The sequence below is a fragment of the Lutra lutra genome, chromosome 7, assembly GCF_902655055.1.
Source record: "Lutra lutra chromosome 7, mLutLut1.2, whole genome shotgun sequence".
NCBI lineage: Eukaryota > Metazoa > Chordata > Mammalia > Carnivora > Mustelidae > Lutra > Lutra lutra.
Window position 1 is genome coordinate 34,530,351 of NC_062284.1, and position 24,078 is coordinate 34,554,428.

At 50.2% G+C, this 24,078-nt stretch overlaps 1 protein-coding gene across 1 annotated transcript in view; it reads left to right on the top strand.

The window, feature by feature from the left end:
- The first annotated feature begins 608 nt into the window (after positions 1 to 608).
- Positions 609 to 24,078, top strand: part of THSD4 (thrombospondin type 1 domain containing 4) — a 582,110-nt gene continuing 558,640 nt past the window's right edge. Inside the window, exons 1-2 of the mRNA XM_047736180.1 lie at positions 609 to 863; positions 23,627 to 23,734. Coding sequence (XP_047592136.1) covers positions 23,706 to 23,734 — 29 coding nt within the window. The 5' untranslated portion in view covers positions 609 to 863; positions 23,627 to 23,705. The remainder of the gene's footprint in view (positions 864 to 23,626; positions 23,735 to 24,078) is intronic.

Sequence of the window (24,078 nt, forward strand, 5' to 3'; positions counted from 1 at the left end):
ACTTGAGTGCTCTGGTCCTTTTCCATTGCCTTTGGGAGCCCAGTGAGTCTTACCTTGTACTTGAGTGGGCAAGTGAGGGTGACCTCTACGCCCTTTAGAGGAGGGCTCCTCTCTCCCCATCCTTCCAGCCCTGCCCTCTTCCCTGCTCTGGTTTACAACGGTATTCTCCTTGCCGGATGCCTGCTTCAGCCCGGTCCTGTTGCAGCCGGAATGACTGTTCCGAACACAAGAATGCGCCTGCCCCTCTTGGACCTCAGTCATTCAGGGGGTCCCACAAACCAGGATAAGATGAACCCGTAATTCAAGGCCTTCCACTATCTGCCCGTCTTTTACCTTCCGGTCTCAGCCCTTTTTCCTCTCCCCCAGCGGGTCCTGGCCCATCCGGACCACGCTTCACTCCGCTCTCGCCACCCTCCCGTCTAGACCGCCCTCCTCTTTATGGGATGATGTCCGTTGTCCCGGTACCCAGGGCTCAGTCCCGCTCCTGTTTGCGAGGGGCCCCTCCGTGGGTCGCGGGGGTGGAGTGGGGGCCGGTCCTTCCCGAGGCGGCCGCCAGGGGGCGACAGGAGCGGCTCCAGATGACAGCGGGAGGCCGCGAGTGGGGGAGGGAGGAGGGACCGAAGGAGCGCGGATCCCGGTTCTCCCGATCGCAAACTCCGAGCTACAGCTTTCCGCGCGCACCCGAGCTTCTGGCCGCCTGCTCAGCCCGACGCCGAAGCGGGGCGCAGTGGGAGCCCGTGCAGGGCGGGCGCGGGGCGGCGGCGGCGGCCGTCCATGCGGCGTGCTCCGGGCTGCCGGGCGCCGGGAAGCACGCGGGGGCGAGGCGAGGCGGCCGCCGGCCGATCCGGGACGCGGACCGCCAGGTGAGCAGAGCCGCCCGCGCCGCGCGCCCCGCGCCCCCTGCGCCCCGTTCGCGCGGCCCCGACCCGGCCGGGCCGCTGCCCTCCTCTCGGGCCCGCTCTGGGACCGCAGGACTCGAAGGCGCAGGCGATGGGGCGCAGTGGGTGTGTCCGGGGCGCCGCGGGGCTGCGCCGACGCCGGGTTTGGGGAGCCAGCGCGCGCTAGGTCCGTGCCGACGGCTGTGCCGCCTCTCCTCCCCTTCGCTTCCATTCCTTTCGCTTCGCTTCCCTTCCTTCCTTCTCTTGGGGATTTACTGGTCCCGGCGCCAGCACTCACCACTCCACCCTCCACCTCTGAAACTCTAGGGACAGCCAACCTGGGCCGTTCCGTAGTCGGGGCCCTGCGTTCCCTGGGCCGGGGCCGAGGGGGACCGGCGAGTGCACACCCAGCCCGTGCGCCCCGACCGCAGCCTCGCCTCTGTTCTGCCCCGGGCCGGAGAGCTGGTCGGTCTCGATTGGCGCGCAGGAGCCCCGGCCCGGGGCCTCGGCCACGCCGTTTTCTAGAAAGCCTCAAATCCTTGTGTGTGTCTGAGCTAAGCCGCTGCAGCCCAGCGCCTCTGGGAGCCGGAGTGGATGGGTTGTTTCCGCCAACTCCGGCCACTTCTTCAAGTGCAGCCCAACTACCTGCGGTCCTTGGCGCGCTTATAGAACTGGCTGTTTCAGAAGTAGCTCCTGGGGCTGCAGAGATCTGGAAGTTCGTGGGTTTTTTTTTTTTCCCCCCTTTGAAATAACCATCAGCCCTAACTTGGGAAGGGGATTTCAGGGCGTTCTCAGGCCCACTTAGCGTCTGGAAATTGTGGGTCTGGTGTTTCCCAAGCAGTCCACACCCAGCCTCCCGCCCCCCCCCCCCCACCACCCCCAGCCTCCCCTGCTGCTTATTAAATGTGCATGCTTGCGTCTCTTCAAGTCTCCTCTGTGCCCCCGTGGACCTGGGTAGCTGAAATGATTGTGGATGCCTGCTGGAATTGGGACTAGGAGACCTGGAGGGAGACCCGAGAGAGGTCCAAGGAATCATCTTGTCCGACTTTCCTCGCAGCTGGAGGTACCAAGGCACAGTAGCAGTCTCTAATTTTTAAAAGATCACACAGCTCTTAAAACCTGCATTACCTGCGTCTGTCTTTGCTTCACTGATAAAGGGCTTAATAGATCTTCCTGGGTCTCTATATGCAAGGAAGCAAACATTTTAAATACGCAATTTAAATACGGTACTTCTCAATTCCTACAGATTTTTGTTGGCACCATAGTTGAATTCCTTAGAAAACAAAATTCTAGTCCTGGAATTTATTCGAGGAAGCAGATGGGAGTCCTGGGACTTTCCTATAACCCTCTGCAGTGCTGGAGCAGGGATTTCCCAGAGGTCCCGGCCTGGGAAGTGGGTTCGGGTGACCAGAATCCTGGAGGCCCTACAGAATGAGGCACCTGGCTGGCCTCTCCAGAGGAGTGCTGGTCAGGTGAGCTCACCTGACCGCCCCCACCCCCCGCCCCGCCCAACTCCCAGAGGGCACTCGGATTGGTTTTTATCTCCCAACTGGTTTTTATCTCACTATCTCCTACCCTGAAGAAATCTTTTTAACTGGCTGCTAGGGGAAAAATGAGTAAAATTAAATACACTCCAGAGTTTGGGAGTAAGATCAGGGCTGGATGTTTTAACTGAGAGCTTTTTCGGGGGGGGGGGGGTGTTTGTTTTGTTTTGTTGCCTAGAAATGCTTATTGTGTTGTAGCCAATTATTCTAAAGAGTGGTGGGAACGAACCCCCCCATCCCCTTCTCATGCGGCATTCCCCCCCCCCCCCCCCCCCCGCACAGTACCGTTTGCCTCCCAGTCAGCTGGCAGTCTTGAGTGTTTGAGTGCCCTCGATGCCCCCATCCCGTCCCCCACATTTATAGCGCGTTCATTACCAAGTTCCTTCCACATTCTTCAGTGATATCACAGGGGATCATTTTCCTGTCTCCCTCCCCTCTGCTCCCTCCATAAACCATGTCCACGTTACAGTAATACTCTCCCCTCTTGACTCCCAGCCACGAGTCACTTTCCTCATTTCAATCCATCTTCTTTCATGCTGACAGATTAATATTCCTAAAATTCTGATTTTGCCACATCATTCCTCTCAAGAAATCACAGTGGCTCCCCAGGATTCACTTCTGTTTCATTCTTGTCCAGCTGATATTTTTGGGGCATCTGCTGTGTCCCAGGGACTGGTACCATGTGCTAAGGCTTAAACTCAGAACAGGACAATATCCATGTCCTGGATCTGTTGACAGGCTAACACATGATAAATAGCCACCCGGGAGAGGAAATGATGTTAAGAAAAAAAAAAAGTAACCACGAAACAATGAAGAACCTTGGGGATACCGATGAGGGAGAGTCTTTTCCTGCACGGGAGGAGCTAGGACAATTACAGCTGGGCTTTGCAGCATGAGGAGGAGTTCAAGGAGATGGGAAAGGCTGGGAGGAGAGAGGGCATACCAGACAGAGGAAGAGCTTGAGCAAAGACCTAGCGACATGAATGTTGCTGGTATAGACGTGGTAGACAAGGCCAAGGATCAGTCTTCATCTGGGCAGTGGGAACTGTCGTAATTCACTGGAGAAGTCCGTTTTGAAGGGCTGGAGAGAGCTGACCCAAGAGTCACCCACCTGTTCCCTGATGTCCCTGGTGTCTTTATGATGGCCTTGTGCGCATGCTTAACGGCAGCTCAGAATTTCGGTTCTGCCAGAAAGTACACCCCAGCTTCTCTTGCACACACTTGTCTCAGTCTTCTCTGAACCCAGCTGAAGTCCTCCCCTGCCTCCTTTGCATTTACTACTTATACAGCCTGGACACATCCAGGGTGGGCTAACCTCATCTCCCAGGCCCCTGAAGTTTCTCCAGAGTGGCCCCTGGGCTTCTCCTTCCTGAGCCTTTCCAGGCTGCGTAGCCCGGTGCCAGCCCATGGCCAGCTCTTGCTGGCTTGACAGCATGACTGTGTTGACGCTTCCTTCCCAGCTTCCTTCCTGTCTCCTCTTCTCTTCCTCCCCGCCCCCCGCCCCATTTTATCTCTCCTTTTCTGTGCGTGCAGAATTGTGGTAGTTATTTACATCTGCTTAGTTGAGAGGGTGCCATATTACTGACTCCTCTCTGTGAAAACAGTGATGAGCCATGTTAGGCCAGAAGTTATTAGTGTGACACGGGCAGGCGCAGGGAAGGGGGAGGCTCTCTGGCTGGAGGATACTTCGTGGACTCTTGCCCTCTTTTGGACCCCCCACTTACCTCCCACTCTGCGGCACCTGTGGGCTGACGCTGAGACCCCTTCCTCACTTCTGGGCCTGTGTTGTCCATTTTTTCCTCTCTCCAGGCCTTCAGAACTGACTTCTCTGGTTTCTGGAACCTCGCTGGCCCAATGAACTCTTTCAGGTCACGTTTCGTGAGCACTGGGGTGTGCTCTGCCGGATGCCTTAATCCTCCCAGCAACCTGTGAGGGAGACGGTATAATCCGCATTTTACAAGGAAGAAAACTCCAGCTTACCTGCCTTAGGTCAACAGCTCAGGTTCTGAACCTCAGTCTTAGAACCCGGGTCTCTGTTAGGTGCTCTTTCCACTGTCCCCTGAAAGGGTTGTCTGTGGGACGTCGGAATCCGAATTCGCATCAGCTGGGAAGACACCAGATTCCAGGGTGGAGGCCAGCCAGGGTGGAGTTGGCGTTGTTTAAAGACTGCCTCAACTGATTGTTCTACACGCTTGGTTTGAGGACCACTGCCTTAGGCTGCCTTCACAGTGAGGTTCTGGTGACAGGTGCTGAGCTGATAAGCCACTTTATCCTAGGTCACAGGGTGACCTAGGTGACCTTTTTAACAGAGGCCTTGACCTTGACTCTAAGGAGTGAGCAATGATGCATCATGACCCCAGCCAGGCGGAGACAGAGAGCCCTGTTTCAGTCAAAGCAAACTTCCGTTCAGTCCTGTAAACATGCCCCATCCCCTCTCTGAGAGGTACCCAAGCCCAGCCCCCACCAGGCTCCTTGTGGATATATTTCTTGGCCTGGGCAAGGCTCAGGGAGCAAGATCAGGTAGGTTGGTTCGAGAACCCCAGGTTTTCTGAGGTAAAAAATGAGCTGGGACCACCCCCCCCATAAGGCCGAACACGACATGCCAGCCCCTCACTTCCCTGGCCTGGTAAGTCACACCTCCCTTGCCAGAGTGGGGTCTGGTCAGCAACACATCCCCTTTATTCTATAAGCCCTTAAGTCACAGTTTCTGCGGCGTGTGACAAAGGGATGGCCAAAAGCCACCTGGGTCTGGTATGGGGACTGGTGCATAGGCCCCCTGAACATTAGGGTGAGGCCCAGCATGGAGTAGGAGCTCGGTGCCTGTTCTCACCCTGTTTTTCTCACCTTCTGTGTACCCAGTCAGGGTCTGGAGGCAGGCAACTCTCAGTATGTGCGCTACATATAATCTCAGCCCCCCAAGTCCAGGGGGTTTGTGTCTGAATAATTGTCCAAATATGGCAGATCAACACCCGTGCTGCATAATTAGTAGTAGTAGTAGTAGTAATAGTAATGAATTATCCATTCAACATCCTCTCTCCACCCCACTCCCTTCCCCGCTTCCCTTGAGATTCCCCAAGGGAAAACCTCAGAAACAGATGGGCAGTGTGTTCCTGTTGCTGGCTAGCTGTCCTGGGAGAGTGTCCTCTTTCTGCTCATCTCCTCTCTTTCTACCTCACCTTCCCACTGAATGGACTGTACCCAGCTCTGTCCCCTCTGGTGAGCCCCGCAGAATCGGGTCCCTTCAGTGATGCTCCGCGGTATTCTCCCGTGGCCCCTCTCCCCTCGGGCGTGGTCCAGAGCAGGAAAGCTGGGCCCTGGATGCAGGAAGGTGACCCTGCGCAGCCCAGGGCCCGCCCCACCCTCCCTGCCAGCTGGCGGGCTGCCTGAGGGCTGGCCAGGAGTGAGGACCCAAGTAATGAGTGATTAATGGGCACCCCATCTAATCTCCTGCCAGGGGAAATGAAGGGCCAGCCATGGGTTGGGGCTCGTCTTGACCTGCTCCAGGTGGGCTTGGAATGCACCCAGCTCAGGATGGGGATTAAGGCTTGAAAGACAGAGGAAATGAGATGTTAACCCTTTAGGCCGTGGCCCTCTGAGCCCCAGCAGGGAACTCACGAGGGAATTATCTACAGGCATCTGATGAAAGGGGAGCATGGCCTTTGATTTATGGCCTGGATGCAGCCACGTGACTACCACGAGTTGAGGGGGAGGCACGGGGTGACAAGCCACACCTTGGACTTAACCATTTTTCTTGGAAGCTCAATCTAGAGAGATTACTTTCTTTTGAACATGGATACATGGACAGCTGGGAGACGGCTCTACCTGATTCCTTCTTGGAAACCTTCTGATCCTATCAGCAAATTACAAATTGGTAGTTGCCAAACAGACTTTTCCTCCCGAAAGGCAGTGCCTCTGACCACGTGGCATTTTAAGGCAGAGAGGAGGGCGTTAGGCTCTGGCTGGTCCCTATCTCCAGTAGCGGGGTCCACCTTCTCCTGGGTGGGGCGGCAGCGCAGGGATGCCAAGGGTGGGAGCCCTGGGGACCCAACTCCCTGGGCTCCGCCTCAGCCTCCGACAAGCTGTGGCTTCCTGGACAGTTTCCTTGTGTGCTGTAGTTTCCCGGTCTGTGAAAAGAGGGTGATAAGAGCACAGATCCCGGGTGAGATGCATGAGTGTGTAACGTGCTCACAGCAGCTTTAGACCCGTGGGAGTGCCATCGTGTTCCCCAGGCTTCTCGGGCTGAGCCCAGAGACCATGGCTTCTCTGGGAAGGGCATGAGAGCATCTCCTCCAGATCTCCAAGACTTGCTGTGGGGGAACTGACGACACTCTCTCTGATTGATCTCGCTTGTTTGACCCCTGACCCTCATGTGCCTTGAATTCTGGCCCCCTCTACCCTCCCTCTGCTGCTGGCTCCCTAGCCTCCGGCTGCCCTTTGGATGACACTGCCCTGCCCCTTGCCCCCTGCCTCCATGCTTGGCATCCGGTCGCAGTGGATGGCCAGGGATGCCTGCCTCGTCCTCTTGCCGCATGCCCACTGCCTGCCAGCTCTGCCCGTGGCCCGCCTTGCTGTGACCTGACAGCCCCAAGCAAAGAAGCAGAGGGTAGAGAGGGCAGCTGCCTTGCAAGCCGAATTAGGAACAGTGGAGACAGGCTGATCCGGACGCAAGTCACAGCTCTGTCCCCTGTTCTGGTTTCTCTGCGCTCCCATTGCCTCATCCTTGATTGAGGCTAATAATAGTAACACTTATCTAAGGGTTGGGAGGAGGGTCACAGCCAGCAATGGACAGGAGGCCCTTTGGACCTCAGAGGGTGGAGGGGCTTTACTGCTGGTTATAAGGCGAGCCTTCGGCGTGGAGCTATGTCTTCAAGCTTTGAATATCTTTACATGGTGTGCACCGACATCCTGGCCTCTGGCTCTATTTAGTGTCTTTGTCAAAACAGGCAAGTACCCAGGGCCTGCTCGACTCTAGTGATGTTTCAGTCAAGGCAGAGGGTTTCATTTTGCTTGAAGTCCCAGGGATCTTCTGGCCTGCTCAGGAGAAGGAGCTGCTGTTTACAGAGCTCTGTATCAGGTTCTGGGACTTACCTGCATTATTTTATTGCATTCTTTCAATAATTCTTGTGAGCTAGACATTGTTATTCCTGTTCTATAGCCTAGAAAAGTAAGGCACAGAGAGGTTAAGGAACTTGAGTCTGCTCACACAGCAAGTAGATGGCAGAGTGATGTTTGACTTTCTAGTCATCTGATTCCAACCCATGTGCTCCCAGGAAACTAATGGGCCAGTTAGTGCCCCAATCTAATTGGAACCCACTGGAAAGTCGAATGGTAACTCCTTAAAAGTCTAATTATGACCCACTTATGATTCTTTAAAAGTTGAGATGTAATTCACTTACCATAAAATTCACATTTTATTTTATTATTTTTTTAAAGATTTCTAAATTTATTTATTTGACAGAGAGAGAGACAGTGAGAGAGAGAACACAAGCAGAGGGAGAGGGAGAGGGGAAAGCAGGCTTCTTGTGGAGCAGGAAGCCCAATGAGGGGCTCAATCCCAGGGCCCTGGGATCATGACCTGAGCTGAAGGCAGACGCTTAACAACCGAGTCACCCAGGCGTCCCCAAATTCACCATTTTAAAGTGTGCAATTCAGTAGTTTTTAGTTTATTCACGGAGTTGTGCAGTCATCACCCATTATGTAATCCTAGAATATTTTCATCACCTTCAAAAGTAACCCCGTGCCCATTAGAAGTCACTCCCCACCCTCTCTCCTCCCCAGCCTCTGGAAACCACTCATCTCCTTTCTCTCTCTCTCTGGCTTTTGGACATTTCAGATAAATGGAGTTCTAACAACATCTTCTTTCACTGAGATTAATGTCTTCATCCCTCCTGAAGTACGGATCAGTACCTCATTCCTTTTTATCACCACGTAACCCAGTCTTAAAGTAAAATATAAGGCGATAATAGAAGGCGATTTTGCTTAGAGAGGGGATGGAGTATCAGCCTCCGAGCAGACGCAGCACACAGGGGCTTGCGTGTTTTCCTGTTGGCAGGTGTGAGAGAACCGGAAGCATCGGGGCAGGTGGAGTGAGTGTGGAGGTGCGGGCAGGTGCAGGCCTGGCTGGCTGGCTGCACCCAGGACGCCCAGCTGCTGTCCTCCAAATACTTTGCTGCGCTGCCCTTGGCTCATGCGGTCGGTGAAGTCTGCGGTGAGGTGGCGTGGGTGCAGTGGACCTGTGCTTGGGAGAAGCCGGCCGGGGGGGTGGGGGGGCGGCTTGAGAGTGACCTTTGCCAGAGTCTGTCTAGGGTGGGCGCTGAGTGGACATCTTAGCAGCTGCACGGTCAGCTGTGACACTTGGGACCCAAGTGGCCTGCAGTGGCATACACAGCCTGCTGATGGAGGCTCCGCTAATTTGCTGCTTAAGTTTCTCAATATCAGACTTGATTTTTGGGGGGTTACAAAGATAAGGTGTATTTATTGTAGAAAACTCAGGAAATAACAGAAAAACACAAATGATCCATAATTCCCCAAACAGTGATGACTATTATTTGTAATGTGTGCCTCTGTAGTCTCTCTTTCCGTGCACACACACACACACACACATGCACACACACGCATGCGCACGCACACACATACACACACAAAGTTTTGTAACATTGGTATCATGCTGAACGTATTGTTTGGTTCACTACTTTTTTCACTTAACAGTAAATCATAAACCTTTTCCCTAGATACTAAATATTCAGTATTCTTCTGAAATATGGTGTTCTTAATGGCTGCAGAGTATTTTTAAGAAATGTTACTGTTTGCTTAAATGACCCTCTCTTTGGCGACATGTTGATTGTTTTCAGTTTTTCAACATTATTTACAAATAAAACTGCTTGTTTTGTGCATGTTTGGGATACTTCTGTTAATGCATTAGTGCTCTTTGAGGGACAAACTATACAAAGACTCTAAAGGTACTTGATACCTATGGGCCAATTGGCCTTCCAGAAAGACTGTATAATTTATGATTCCATAAGAAAAAAATTTTTTAACTTGACTTTATATGTAACTTTACCAAAGCATCCCTCCCTTCCTCCTCTTTCTCGGTCACTTTTTCGGTCCCTCTCATGTCTGCATAGGAACACTCACTGCTGACACCCTTCCGTTTTCTCCTTGATTTGCCTGGAAGGACATGCACATTTGTCTTTTTTACAGACTATGATTTTGTGTAAACATTTCTCTTAACCTAGTCAGGCTTCCCATTTTTAGGCATAAATGACGATTTCCATCATTTTAGTTCAAAATCTGGGTTGTTTTCTAGTTTTTCCCTAATCAAAAAAATCGGTGCTACCAATGTCACTGTTCAGCTTGCTGGTATGACGTATCGTGTCCTTTCCCTCCCTGTCTCATGTTCTGTTTGGGAATTCAGTTCCTAGCCATGTAATGACCAAGTCCAAAGCCGGAGCCACGCTCACAGCGTTCCGCGCTGCTCAGGGGTGCTGCAGGGAAAATGCACCTGGGAGGTCAAGGTGGGAGTGCTGAGAAACAAAACGGGGGCTTGTTTTCTGTCTTCCCTTCCCTTTCCCTCTTGGGTTCCGTTCTGCGCTCATGCGGGCACCAGAGGAACTCAGCGCCTCATTCCCGGCAGGAGGCGCGGTGAGGGGCGGACTCCCCGAGTTCCTCACAGGGAATCATGTCAGCGTTCATCCGGTGCTTACCTGGAAACGGAATGACAGCAGTGTGCGGTCTTTGGTGGCTGGCTGCTTCCTCCCAGCAGAGTGGGGACAGAAGGTCTTGGCACCTTCTGACGTCCTGTTCCTCTGCCCTGGGGGTCCTGTCTGGGCAGCACTGTGCAGTCCCTTATTCCTGGTCCCAGTGCTTTCTGAGCTTCGAGGCGCCTCAGGTAGCTTCAACCCGTGTTGTCAACGGTGTGAATCCTGGTCCTGACTCTGCCACTTACAGCCCATGTGGCTGGGGACAGCTTAACCTCCTTGAACGTCCGCTTCCTTCTGTGTGAAATGGATCAGGAGTCATAGGCACGGTCAGAGTTAGAGGAGACAGTGTTCGTTCATCTCCGTGCTGAAATGAGGGGCTTCCAATGTGCCTTACTTACCATCTTAAAGATAAAGCAGATGGTCTTCCTGCCCTTGGAGGGAGGCTACTCACAGCCTTGGGGAGGGGGCAGGTGGAGAGGATGACGCGTGTGATAAACATTTTGCAGGAGGAAGGCTGGGGTCCAGGAGAGGGACATCAGATTCTGACTGGTGGGAGTTCAGAGACCCGAGGGGGTCCCTCGCCTTAACAGGGAAACCATGTGGGCGGAGGGGAAGGAAATAGAAGGCTTTTGGGTTTGATGGGAGGGCGGCATTCTTGAAGACCTCCCAGGATTCAGATCTCTCCTAATTGACTTACTTTGTTCCCATAAAATAAACGTAAAGAGCAGAGCGTTTGGCCGTGCTCGATACATTTCTCAGAAAGTGTCCTTCTGCTCCGATGTTGCTTTCACCGTGGGGGGTCAGCGTTATCTCTACTGTAACTCCATGGACTCGTTCATAAATTGCTAAGGATCCCCTGACGGCTCTTTGGCTCCCTGAAGAGCTGCTGGTGGTGGTGGTGGTTCCTCGTCATCTCGGTGTGTTTTTAATCTGGCAGCACCGTTTGACAGAGGGCCTCGATCAGGGTCCGGCACCCTTTTTTCGTAAAGGACCAGGGAGTTAGTGTTTCCGCTTTGCAGGCTGGATGGGCTTTGTGGCAAGAAATCACCTCTGCCTTTGGAGCAGGAGAGGATGACAGACAGGATTTAAAGATGTGGACCAGGCTGTGCTCTAGGGAAAACTTCTTGTTTTGTTTGCGAATGCTGCAGTTTGAATTTCATATGATTTTTATGTCCTTAAATAGTATCTTTCTGATTTTCTCTATTTTTTTTTTCTAGTTCAGAACAGGTAGCAGGTCAGGTTTGGCTCCCTGAGCAGGGGTTTGTTGACCCCTCGCCTAGATGACTATTATGCCTGAGAATTGTTTTCAGTTATAAAAAGAGTGAATGTTAAAATCTCCCAGTAGTTAACAAAAGCACTCGCCGAAGTTTGAGTGCTTGTAAGAGGATGTAACTTAATTCACGAGTTCTGTCAAACGATGGTGGGCATTTATCATCTCGGGTGATGCCAAGGTGGGCAACTACTCCGACATGGCCTGTGATTCTTGAAGCAATTATTCTTAGCAGTTAAAAATTTTTAATCATGGGACGCCTGGGTGGCTCAGTGGTTAAAGCCTCTGCCTTCGGCTCAGGTCATGATCCCAGGGTCCTGGGATCGAGCCCCGCATCGGGCTCTCTGCTCAGCGGGGAGCCTGCCTCCTCCTCCTCTCTCTCTCTCTGCCTGCCTCTCTGCCTACTTGTGATCTGTCAAATAAATAAAAATCTTAAAAAAAATTTTTTTTAATCATATTATTTCAAAATTTGGGCATCCAATGACTTTATTCCCGTTGTTATGTCATTCCATCTCCTGCTTCCAGTTGTAGCCCATGAAATTGTTTATTATCCTATACTTTGCAGAGTCTGGCAATGCTGCCTGTCCCTCAGCAGCGTGATGACCTGTGGTAGGGACCTTGGAACTTGGCTTTGGCTGGAATTTTTACTGCAGAGTCTAGGGGAAGGCATGGGAGGAGGACCCAGGCGTATGTCTGGCACATGGTGAACATGGACTAAACTTTTGTTCCCTCGCTTCCCTTTCTTTTCCTCCCCACCCAAAAGCTCTATATATTTGGTCAGCCCCCAAACCTGCGGAGCCTCTTTGAAACTGTGGCTTTGCTTCTTTCCACATGCAGTAAAGTCACTAACCTTTTTAAGTGGAAATGAAAACAAAGGCTGTTAGAAAGCAGTTTCCCCTCCCGGGTCACCAGCTTTCCTTTGCAGAAGAATAAGCAGTGCTGGGCTGAGACCACCAGCCGGCCAGCCGGGGCTAGACCAGAGAGGCCCTGGGTCTGGGAAAGGCGCCTCCAGCTGGGTGCAGACCCAGCTCTCCAGCCAGGAGGGGGGCGCCTGGCCTGCTGGCTGCTCCGAGTTCTGCAGCTCCTGGGTGTATCTTGGTTTCAGGAATTCCAATGGTAGGAAAGCCAGGATCCTCTCCAGATGGAAGACCACCAGCCCCTAAGGTGACCGTGACGCTGTAGCTCTTGGCTCGCGAGTATGCTTTTGCTGTGTGTGTTGGATGGAAGGCCTGTCTTGAGTAGACGTATGTTTGTGTTGTTTTGAGGATAATGGTGCATACCCACGTGTGCTTTCTGGCCTGGGGTCTGGCGGGATGTGAAAGGAGGCAGTCACTATCCTTTGGCCAGTGAGACTTTTCGTTATTGCTTTGGCTGGGGGGCTGGCTTCTTCCTGTGCCTTAGGGGCTCTTTGGTTTACAGACAAGTGATCTTGGAGCCAGGGGCCTGGATGTTGAGTCCTGACTTTGCATGAACTTGCCGGATGACCTCCAGCCATACATTCTCCATCTCATTCTTCATTCCTAAGTGCATGGTGACAACCTAGACCATTTCTGAGGGGCTCTTTTCTCAGTTGAGATATATGGGGAGCCTGGACTTTCGTTCCCACCCAGCATCAATAAGACATCCATCCCTCTCCCCAGTGGGGTGTTCAGACATGGCCTCGTGGAGAGTCAGGACTCAACGCCACCCGGTAATGAGGCTATTCGTCCCCCTTTACCTCCCACCAGTGGTGCCAGTGGAGGCCATATGAGGTACAGTAGTGAGGCATTCCTACCCCTTCCAGCCAGGGAAGGGTCAGTGGGACCTGCTGGAGAGCTGAATTCCCATCCCTGCTCAGCAGTTACGATGGGTCCCCCCTTCCCCTGCCAACGTCAGTGGAGGCCAAGTGGCAAATTTGGGCTTCCATCTCCCCTGGCCATAATGATATGGGGTCCTCCTTCCCCTGCAGGAGCAGGGTCAAAGGCAGCCAGCTATAATGGGAGGTTTAAGTAAGATCTAGAGCCTCATAACATGATACCTAAAACATCTAGGTTTTGATTGAACATTGCTCATCACACCGAGAACCAGGAAGATCTCCAACTGAATGAAAAAGGACAATCAAGGCCAACACCAAAATGATAATGAGATGTGGGAATTATCTGGCAAACTTTAGAGCAGCCTTCATAGAATGATTCAGGGAGCAATGAACATGCTTGAGACAAAGAAGGAAAAAAATGGGAAGTCTCAGAAAAGAAATAGCAGACATAAAGAAGAATCAAATGACAGCTTTTGAGGTGAAAAATATAATAACTGAAATAAAATCTCATGGGGATGGGCTTAACCACAGAACGGAGATGACAGAGGAAAAAAAAATATCAGTGAATTTGAAGATGTAACAATAAAAATGACCGGATCTGAGCCACAGAGAGAAAACAGACAAGGGGAGGGGGAAAAAGGACAGATCCTCAGAGAGCTGTAGGACTATGATAATGTCTCTGAAATCCTAAGGCAGAAGAAAGCAGGTGGGACTGAAAAATACTCAGTGCACTAAAACTTCCTGGGGGTTAGGCTAAGGTACAGAATCTGTAGACATCAGGAATCTTTAGTGACTCTCCAACAGGATAAACCCAAAGAAATCCATACCATGGTACATTGTAGTCAGACTTCTAAAAATAATTTTGCAGAAGAAAAATGAAGTAGGAGGAATCTGTCTACGAGGTTTCAAGGCTTCAGTAGCTACACAGATCCAGACCGTGTCATGTTGGCAATGGGACAAACGCATAGGTCAGTGGCACAGAGGAGAGAACCCAGAAACATGCCCATCTGATGGTTGACAAAGGTTCACAGGGAAATCAGAGACACACTGCAAGGACCTCAATGAGGAGCGGGATGATCCTGGTAGAAGATGGAATGGAGAGGAAAGAGCCCTGGGATAATGATCAGAGAGGTCCAGAGTCCTTCCCCCGCATGCACAGCTCATTCGTAGAGGCTGAATTACGGTTGATCTTTTTCTTGTCCTGGTTTCGGTCACAGGGAGCATCAACAAAGCAGACAAAAGAGACGGGAAGAGTACAGATTTGCATGGCCACTGACACTAGAGAAAAAGGGTATGGTAATGGTTTCTTTCTCCTATAGCCAGTGCTCTTGTATTGTCCCCCTTGACCTCTGCATGACCTTTGTCTCCAATGACTTGCTTCTCTTAGTTTCCTTAAGTATATTTCCTAATTCATGACATGGCTGTCTGTTTCACATTATCGTAATCTTTTGATCACAGCACCTGATTTCAGCTTTGCCTAATACCAGCCCATCACAGAATTGTGTAAAGGAAGTAAGACTCATTTGCTAAGCTTCTGCTTCTTTCTGTGAGGACATATGGAACCTCTCGGCATCCACGACACAGCAGTGATTGCTACAAATCATTGACTAGATTTCTATCACTTAAAAAAATAATGACATAATTCAGATGTCAATGCAGAAGCCCCAAGAGCCAAGCAAAAAAAAAAAAAAAAAAAAAAAAGAGGCAAATCATTTACCCCTGATGTTCAGAAACACTGAGGACAGAGTGTGTGGCTGGCTGATTGGTGGTGACCGAGCAGTACAGAGCCAGGATGTGTTCTGGCAGGGCAAATGTGTGCGGGTCCTGAGGACATCTCCACGACTCAAGGCCAAAGCCGCTCTGCCGTGAGCAGTGTGGAACATAGCCTCACGCGCAGTGGCTCCCCGCTGCTGAGGCCCATGCTGCAGTCTGAGTGTTGTGCACCAGGTCAGTGTGAACACGAGAGCTTCCTGGAAATGTGTATTTGAGGGAGCGCGTTCAGGAGGCTGGAGAGACTGCTCTCCAGTGGCCGGGATTTGGATCCTGCCGCTCGCTCACTAGCTCTGGGACTGCGGACATAGTGCCTCACTGCTCACAGCTTCAGCTTCCCTTTCTGTAAAATGGGGAGGTCAAGGGCACCTACCTTTCTAGGGTTGTCTTGAGAACATATATAAACGTGCCTAATTTTATAGAGAATTTTTTCCTGGAAAAATACCACATGTGCTATCTTCCTCCCAGCCCTGATATCTCACCTGGACCCATTTTGTAGACGAATGAGGTAATTGCCCTCTAGGAATCTGTTCTTTTAGAGTTAGTGCATCTGGTCTACTCTCCTTCCCCGACAGGAAGAAGGAGCCAAGGCTCAGCTTGAGCCAAAGCTGCCATTAGTCCCATGGCCACCTGCCTCTGACCGAGCTGGTTTTTGGAATGAGGTGGATGATCATCTGGGAGAGGTCCTGGGCAGCGGGTCTGTGGTTCCCAGGCAGAGCTCAGCTGTGGGAGTCTGATCTTGTTTCCTTTGATAACTACAACCCGGGGATTATAAACTGCTTTTGGCAAAGGGTGCTGGGGAGAGATGGAGTCCTCAGAGTGGGGAGGAGGCCTGGGTCTGTTTCTGGGTGTTTTTGATCCCTAGGTAGGGGTGGCCAGCAGCCCATCACAGATGTTTATTTGCATATTGGAGGCTTTGGGAGGGGGCTGGGGACTGTCATCAATAATGTTAATTTCAGAAAGCCTTAGCAATTACCATGGAAGCAAAGTGGCTGTTCAGGGGCTGGGCTGGGCAACAGTAGCTTGGAAACACAGTGTGATCACTTGGAGAGAAAGCCCTCCAAGTGAGACTGAACGTAAATTCTTTCCATCATCACAGAGCACCTACTGTGCCCCAGGCGCTGTTCTAGTCTTCAGGAAAGTAAAAAACACGCCTTTTAGAAGAGCCTGTGCTCTTCTGTAGTTCTGTGTTAGAAGGGTGAAAGACAAATGCAAATCACAGTGTTACACTGTGACAATTGCTAGATTGTAGTTCTGCTGGAGACTTAAGGGGAAGTAAAGACATTTAACCACGTTTATCAAGTGCTGTAATCAAATGACTAAGTAATATTTGGGGAAAAGAAAATATCTTCTGCCTTTGATCCATAGTATTGTGTCATTCGAAATTGAAAAAGCAACTTTGTACAGAAGCAGGAACAAATGGCTCATTTATTTTAAATATCTTGCCTTCCCGATTTTTCTGACCTTGATTATTCTCCTTAGTTACCTGGGAAACGTTTTTTTAGGACTGAAAACAAATGTAAACCACACCAGTGTTAATGACCATGAAAATGATGCAATTTGTATTGAAATCCCTAACTAATCTGTGCTGATTACCAATTCCTCCAGGTAAGAAAGGAGGGGTAGGTGTTTTAGTAATTGAGTAACCAAGCCTGCTGTGATGTGTTTGCTTGAAAGTATCCAGGGAGTTTCAATGGCTCTTCAAACATTTTTTCTTAAATTGGATTCTGTGGGTTTGCAGGTTGGTCTGGGTCAGCCAGCCAATTTGCAGAATGGAGTCTTGGGAAGAAATGAATTACGTGGCTGAGTTTGCCTAGGACAAAGAAGAAAGGACAAGCCCTGCAAGGGGTAGGACGCAAGAGCGAGCACAGAGGATGGGGAGGGGAATGTTCTTGTGGCTGGCTTCACCCTGCTGGAGGAGGCTGGAAATGGGACTTGGCTGCGGGGCGGGGGGGGGTGGGGGGGGGGGGGTGGTTCCTGGGACCCTGGCCTGAATACCCAGCTGTCTTGGGGGGAATTCTGTCCAAGGGTTGTGGGGCTGTGGGGCAGGATGACAGCCACCAGAGGGCTTGGGAGGGGCGGGCCCTCTGTGGAGGCAGCACAGGTCTGTGGGGGGTCAGTGCCTTCCTTCTGGTTCTAGGGCAGCTGTTGACCAAGTATCTGCAAGGGCAGAGAGAAATCAGCCCTGGGCCCTGTTGTCTAAGAAGTGAAAGTCACACGTCTTTGTTCTGATCATTTAAGCCAGTCCTGTCTGGATGAGGGTAGAAGGCAGTGTCAAATGATGATCTAGTGCATAAAATCTGGGCTCAGGCTGCCTGGATTTGAATCCTAACTCCCCTACCTACTAGCTGGCTGGCTTGAAAAAGTGACTTATCTTCCCTGTACCTCCATTTCCCTATGGTACTCCCTTCATAAGGTTGTTGTGAGGATAAAATGAGTATGTCACGCATGGAGAATGCCATTTGGCACATGGTAGCCATTGAGTAGATGTTTGCTAGCATCCTCAGCCTCATGATTATTATCATTTGAAACAATAGATTATTAAGTGGCTCATCTTGGTTTGCTTTGCTCTAAACGATGTTCATGACACAGTAAATATTCATGTCTTAAAGTGTTTCATTTGCCAGCAAATTGGTGAGGCATACCCAGTCCCTAAGGGGAGCATCCATCCAACCAACCATCTATCCATCCATCCATCCAACCAACCATCCATCCATCCATCCAACCATCCATTCATCCACCCACCCATCCACCCCTCTATTTATCCAACCAACCATCCATCCAACCAACCATCCATCCAACCAACCATCCATCCATCCATCCAACCATCCATCCATCCATCCACCCCTCTATTTATCCATTCATCCATCCATCCAACCAACCATCCATCCAAACAACCATCCATCCATCCATCCATCCATCCAACCATCCATCCATCCATCCACCCCTCTATTTATCCATTCATCCATCCATCCAACCAACCATCCATCCATCCATCCATCCACCCCTCTATTTGTCTATCCATCCATCCATCCATCCATTTACTAAATGTCTAGCTGAGCATGAATCTCTGCTAGGTGGGAGGCAGCGAGTCTAATAGAATGAAAAAAGGACCAGCTCTGGTGTTGGTGATCTGTGCTCAAGTCCCAGGCCTACCCTCCAACTACCCTGTGGCCTCAGGTTTACTGTGAGGATTAAATCACATGATTCATGTCCCATATCAGGTGCTTAGTAAAAGCTGGTTCCTGACTCCTCTTCCCCTTGACTGATAATGGAAGACAGTCGTGGGTTGGACAACGATGTTGGGAGCCTACGTCTTGGTACTTTTGTCCGTAGACAACTAGAATGTCAGGGGGCATGGCAAATGGCTGGCCATGGTTCTGTGAGAAGAAAGTTGGCAGGAATGATGGCGGAGACGAAAAAGGTGTTGGTGATGTTGGTAATGACAGGATAGGGCTGAACGTAGGCCCAATCCCAATCTGTCAGGACCTTCAGGGGGTGGCCTTCACAAAGGAAAGGGCAGCTTCTGAGACTTGCCCCCACTGCTGATTTAGGGTCTGAAACTGCCTCCTAGAATCCCTGGTCCTCATTTTTGGGATGAGTCCCTTCCCCTGCCACAGGGAGTAGGGGTTTTGTTTGTGCGGTTGGTTACTTTACATCAGGGGAGTTCTAGAGGGAGAAGCACAAGTGTGGGGGGAAGGCAAGGAAGTGGAACTGGACCCTGATTTGGGGGGTGGCCTCGGGGTGGGTTTCTCAGAACCCAGACACGAGAGGCTGAGCAGATCCTTCTCTTCGAAGGTATGCAGAAATCGGGTGGGTTTTTCCAGGAGTTCTGGTCAGGCCATGAGGAGAAGGGGAAGGAAAGATCCTCAGAGGTGGGCCTCTGGGGAAGGGGCAGCAAAACAGTGCCATTATCCAGGGCACGGTGGGCTCTTCTGGGATCTGGAAGCATTTTCTGCCCTGGGTTAGACCTGTCGTAGCTCTTTTGGTCTCCACCATACTGAGCCTTGGAACCCCCTGCCACTTCCTCCTGGTGTGTGGGGACTGTGACTTTAGCCTGACCCGAATCAGGCGACTCTTCCGCCTTCTTGCAGGATTTTTATGGAAAGGAGATGGGGTCGGGCCTTCATCGCCCAGGGAGCATATGTTGGAACTTGATTGTTGGATTTTTTGATCACTGTCAAGAAAAGTTATAAATCAACAGAAGCAAACCTCAAAAAGCAGAATCGGCTCCACAGAGAGAAGGTTTCCTCAGCTTGCTAGCTTGGCACAGTGTTGCCAGATGAGTTTTCGGGAAACTTCCCTTCATCAAACCTCCCTGGTCCAGAACCTCCAATGGCTCTTTTCGGCCATCTCATCAAAATTCTCCTGGTGCGGCTTTTCGGGGGCTTGGATAATGTCGCTTCGCCTCATCTTCATGATTTTATCCCGCCTGATCAGTTAGAACCCTGCCATGACTTCTGGTCTTCCTGAGCAAGGGCATTGAAACAATTCCGTGATCTGTAGCGAGGCGCGGTTACCCTTCCTGTATGTGATGGACACCAGTGTGCTTCTCTGCTCTCTCACTTTTCTCTTTCAGGTGCACAGATTATGGGGCACCTGGGGGGCTCAGTTGATTAAGCCTCAGACTATTGATTTTGGTTTGGGTCATGACCTCAGGGTTGTGAGATCGAGCCCTGTGTTGGGCTTCCCACTTAGCGGGGAGTGTGCTTGACAATCTCCTCTCCCTCTGCCCCTCCCTCCCTTAAAATAAAGAAGTAAATTTAAAAAAAAAAAAAAGGGCAGGTTATGACCCACAAAATTGATTCCATGACAGACTAAGGGGTTGTGACCCACAGTTTGAAAAGTGGGACTAATTTACACAACAGTAATCATGGAAGGACAAGTGAACACAGGAAGCAGAGTGGCTCCCAGCTCTGCTGGACAAGGTCATCAACCATACCATGAGATAAAAGTAGCGAATCAAGTCTGATTAAGAAGTTGGTTAAAAATCATTCTAGGTTAGTGGCCTCCAAACGGTTTTGATTGCACCCTCCATCGGTAAAAAATGTTTACACCTGTAAGTCCCAGGTACTCTTTGGTTATATTTTTTTAAATTTTTTTTAAAGATTTTATTTATTTATTTGACAGACAGAGATCACAAGTAGGCAGAGAGGCAGGCAGAGAGTGAGAGGAAGGGAAGCAGGCTCCCCGCTGAGCAGAGAGCCTGATGCGGGGCTCGATCCCAGGACCCTGAGATCATGACCTGAGCTGAAGGCAGAGGCTTAACCCACTGAGCCACCCAGATGCCCCTACTGTTTGGTTATTATCCTTTTTTAACTAATGTTTGATATGACCACATAAAACATACATCCCAAAGAGGATGAGATTGGGACGCCTGGGTGGCTCGGTCAGTTAGGCATCCCGCTCTCGATTTTGGCTCTGGTCCTGATCTCAGGGTCATGAGATCAGGCCGCACATTGGGCTTTGTGCTGGGTGTGGAGTCTGCTTGGGATTCTATCTCTCGCTCTCCCTCTGCCCCACTCCCCCACATATGTTCTCTCTTCTCTCTTAGAATAAAATAAAAGGATAAGATAAAGATGAAAGAAATCCCGTTTTAAGGTGACACGCTAATCATGATGGCTTCATTCTATTGTCAGCAAATATCTGAAGGCAAAATACACAGAGAGGACAGGGTTCACAGTTCTTAGCAGTGACTGTAAATCTATTTTCAAATTGTTTTGATAATTTAAGCTGTTTTTCTGGCTGACTTGTCAGATTTGGAAGCCATTTCTTTGCAACACATCTCCTGTCCTCAACATCACCCTTCCTTTCCTGACAAACCCAGAAAAGCTCCGTTGGCACCTGGTTTTGCTACTTCCATCCACCGGAAGTCTGGAGGACGTCATCATTGGCACTTCCCTTTCCCTCATACCCTTGGCGGTTCATTTACCACATGCTGGGGATTTTAGCTCTCCATAGGGGGTCAGGTCCTCTCACGTTCGCCTTCCATTGCCATGTTGTACCACACGGCTTCCCTCTTCCTCCCAGGTCCTCCCACGCCTGTCCATGCAAGGCTTCCTCCTCCTGCGGTGTCCCCTCCACACCTGGCTGACACCTGCTTACCCATCAAGCCCCAGCATAAACGTCACTTCCTCATTGGGACCCTTCCCTGACCAGTGCCCAGTATCTTTCTGAGGCACCTTAGACTTCCTTCCTGGTGCTTAGCACAACTGTAATGTTCCTTCAGTTTACGTTTGGTTTAAGTATGTAGTCCTCCGGCATCTGGACTCCGATCCCTGAGGACAGAGACCATGGCTGTGGTGTCACGTGTGTGTGTGTGTGTGTGTGTGTGTGTGTGTGTGTGTGTGTGTGTGCCCAGCACCCAGTTCATGCAGTCTTAATATTTAAGACTCAAAACAACACTATGGTAGTTCGAAAAGGATCCCCACTTTACAGATGAGGACATTGAGAGACAAGAGAGGTAATGCCGAAGGTCAGCTGGTTCATGAATGAAGATGTTGGTCTCAAACCTGGGTCGTGCTGGTTATCATGTATACATTCTGTTCATTTATAACCTGCGTAGACTAAAGGCTGATTTTATGTCCCATCTTCCTTGCTGATGTCTGACCGGTCCTCGACAGTGATTCTTCTCTTGAACGAGCTTGATTTGTGCCTAGGGTCTCTGTAAAACACTATGTACCCCATGCTGTTCTACATAACACTATCCTTTCCTCAGACCATTCCATGTCCCTAAATCTTATCTACCAAAGCTAGACCTACACTCACTCATCCTTTCCTTGAATCTCATAATAAGTAAATAATTGTTGATTAGTGGATTATTACTAGCAGCTCAGCAAAGATTTTGTCCTCCTCCCAAGTCAAATCCTGTCTTCACACATACCCACTCCCCAGCCAAGAGCACGACCCTGCCTTGGATTCAGAGGAGTTTCAACTGTTCTACTTTACACTTGTTGGCCTTCTTCCTGGTGGATCTCAGCTAACTTCTGGCTGAGACCCAAGAATTTGAGGGTCTTCAATGCCATGAGTAATTTCATGAGTTGCTGATGGCTAATTAGGGGTGATTACAGTTAAGAGGCTTTCCTTTCTTAACAGCCCCCAGAAAGGGCTGGTGGTAACTTTTAAAATCTTGATTATCTTTCCCTGGAAATGGAATGTTCTGATTCTCATGGCTGTCTTAAGTCCTTATAATTTATCTCCCCCTCCCTACCCCATCCTTTTCTAGTAGGAAGGAAATTTGAAGTCCTGGGAAGAATGTGGAAACCAGTGATTTTGGAAAACTGGCTTTGTTGGAGAGGACCCCGGGGCGTGCCTTGAAACCTTGCTACTTCTATTTGCCTTTCCCTGAAAGGAGATGACAGAAGAGGGGAGGCTGGGCCATGAGTTTTCTGCCCAAGTTCTACTACATTCCAGCCAAGCTTCCCATCCCAGGCTTTCTGATGCTGTTTATAATTTACCTTTGACACTGTTGGCTCATTTGACGGTGTTCAGTCTGTTTAGTAAGGGCTTCTGAGTAAAGGGGTTTTACCATCCCGTTTTTTTTTTTTTTTTTAGATTTATTTATTTATTTGACAGAGAAAGAGATCACAAGTAGGCAGAGAGAGAGAGAGAGGAGGAAGCAGGCTCCCTGCTGAGCAGAGAGCCCGATGTGGGACTCGATTCCAGGACCCTGAGATCACGACCTGAGCCAAAGGCAGAGGCTTTACCCACTGAGCCACCCAGGTGCCCCTACTGTCCTGTTTTTACTGTGATCACACAGTTGAAGAGTTGCCTGACCTCTTTGTGCATCGATGTTGGCAGAGCGACTTGGACATGGATGCCGCTTGGTGCCAGGCACTGTGCTGAGCACAGCCCGTGTGTCCACTCCCTAATTCCCCACCACCTGTGGCAGCTCTCAGGCTGCATTTTTAAAACAGCATCACAGATATAATTTACATTGCGTACCTTCACCGATTTGACGTCCAGGATTAAGTGATTGCTAATACCTTGACAGGATTGTGCGGCCGTCACCACAATGTAATTGAAGAACATTTTTGTCACCCCAGGAGGATACCTTGTACCTCCCGTGAGCCCCTCCCCACCTTCCTGACCTTGGTAACCACTAATGTATTTTCTGTCTCTATAGGATTGTTTATTCCGAACATTTCCTATAAATGGAATCATGTAATACGTATCCTCTTGTGGCTGGCTTCTTTCACTTAGGGCAGTGTTTTCAAGGTTCGTCCCACTGTACTATGTATCAGTCCATTTCTTTTTACTGTTAGGCTGTATTTTTAGCTCTACAGTACAGTTGGGAAAACCAAGACACACAGAGTAGAGATGACTTTCCTATGGTCATGGAGCCTTTTATAGAGGGAACTATATTTCCAACGCCATCTTTTGCCCAATGCTAACTCTGCTATGAGCCGGACTCTAAGATTATCGCACTAATAGTAATTTATGGAACATCTTTTATGGATCAACCCGTGTACTAAGTGTCCTATACATTTGTTACCTCCTGTGCCTATATAATCAGATTTCGATTGGGAAATCTTGTAACCACAACTGGGCAGTGACATTTTTGTTTTAATGTCTTCCATTTGCTCACTTCTGGTTTCATTGGTCCACTAAGGCTCTAGGATCTTCCTAAGCAAATGATGCTGAAAATCGTATTATTGTTCCTTCTGCAGGAGCCGGACACCACTCCCACCTGTGGAAAATTAGTAACATCTCAGAGGCGCCCTTGCTTTTTCCGGGACGCCCAGCATCATGGTTTCTCATTTCATGGGGTCGTTCAGGTAAGTGGGGAACCTTTTAAAAAAGACAACGGGAAAATAGGAAATTCGATATTTGCGTTTTACAGTGTAGTCTCTGCAGTAACTAGCCTCGTGGGTCTGCACGTCAGCGATCTCTCTGCTACACTGTGTGTGTGTGTGTGTGTGTGTGTGTGTGTGTGTGTGTGTGTGTGTTTGCTCTTCAAGAGGGCGGCGAGCCCTAGGGAGCCGTGTGCTGTGGGGAGAGTGCTCGGACCGAGATCTAGGTGGCTTGGCTGCCACTCTGTGCTCTTTCCCGTGGGCCATCCAGGATTAAGATTTATATTTTTGAGTAAAGATGTTCCTGGATCTGTGGGTCTGTATACTGG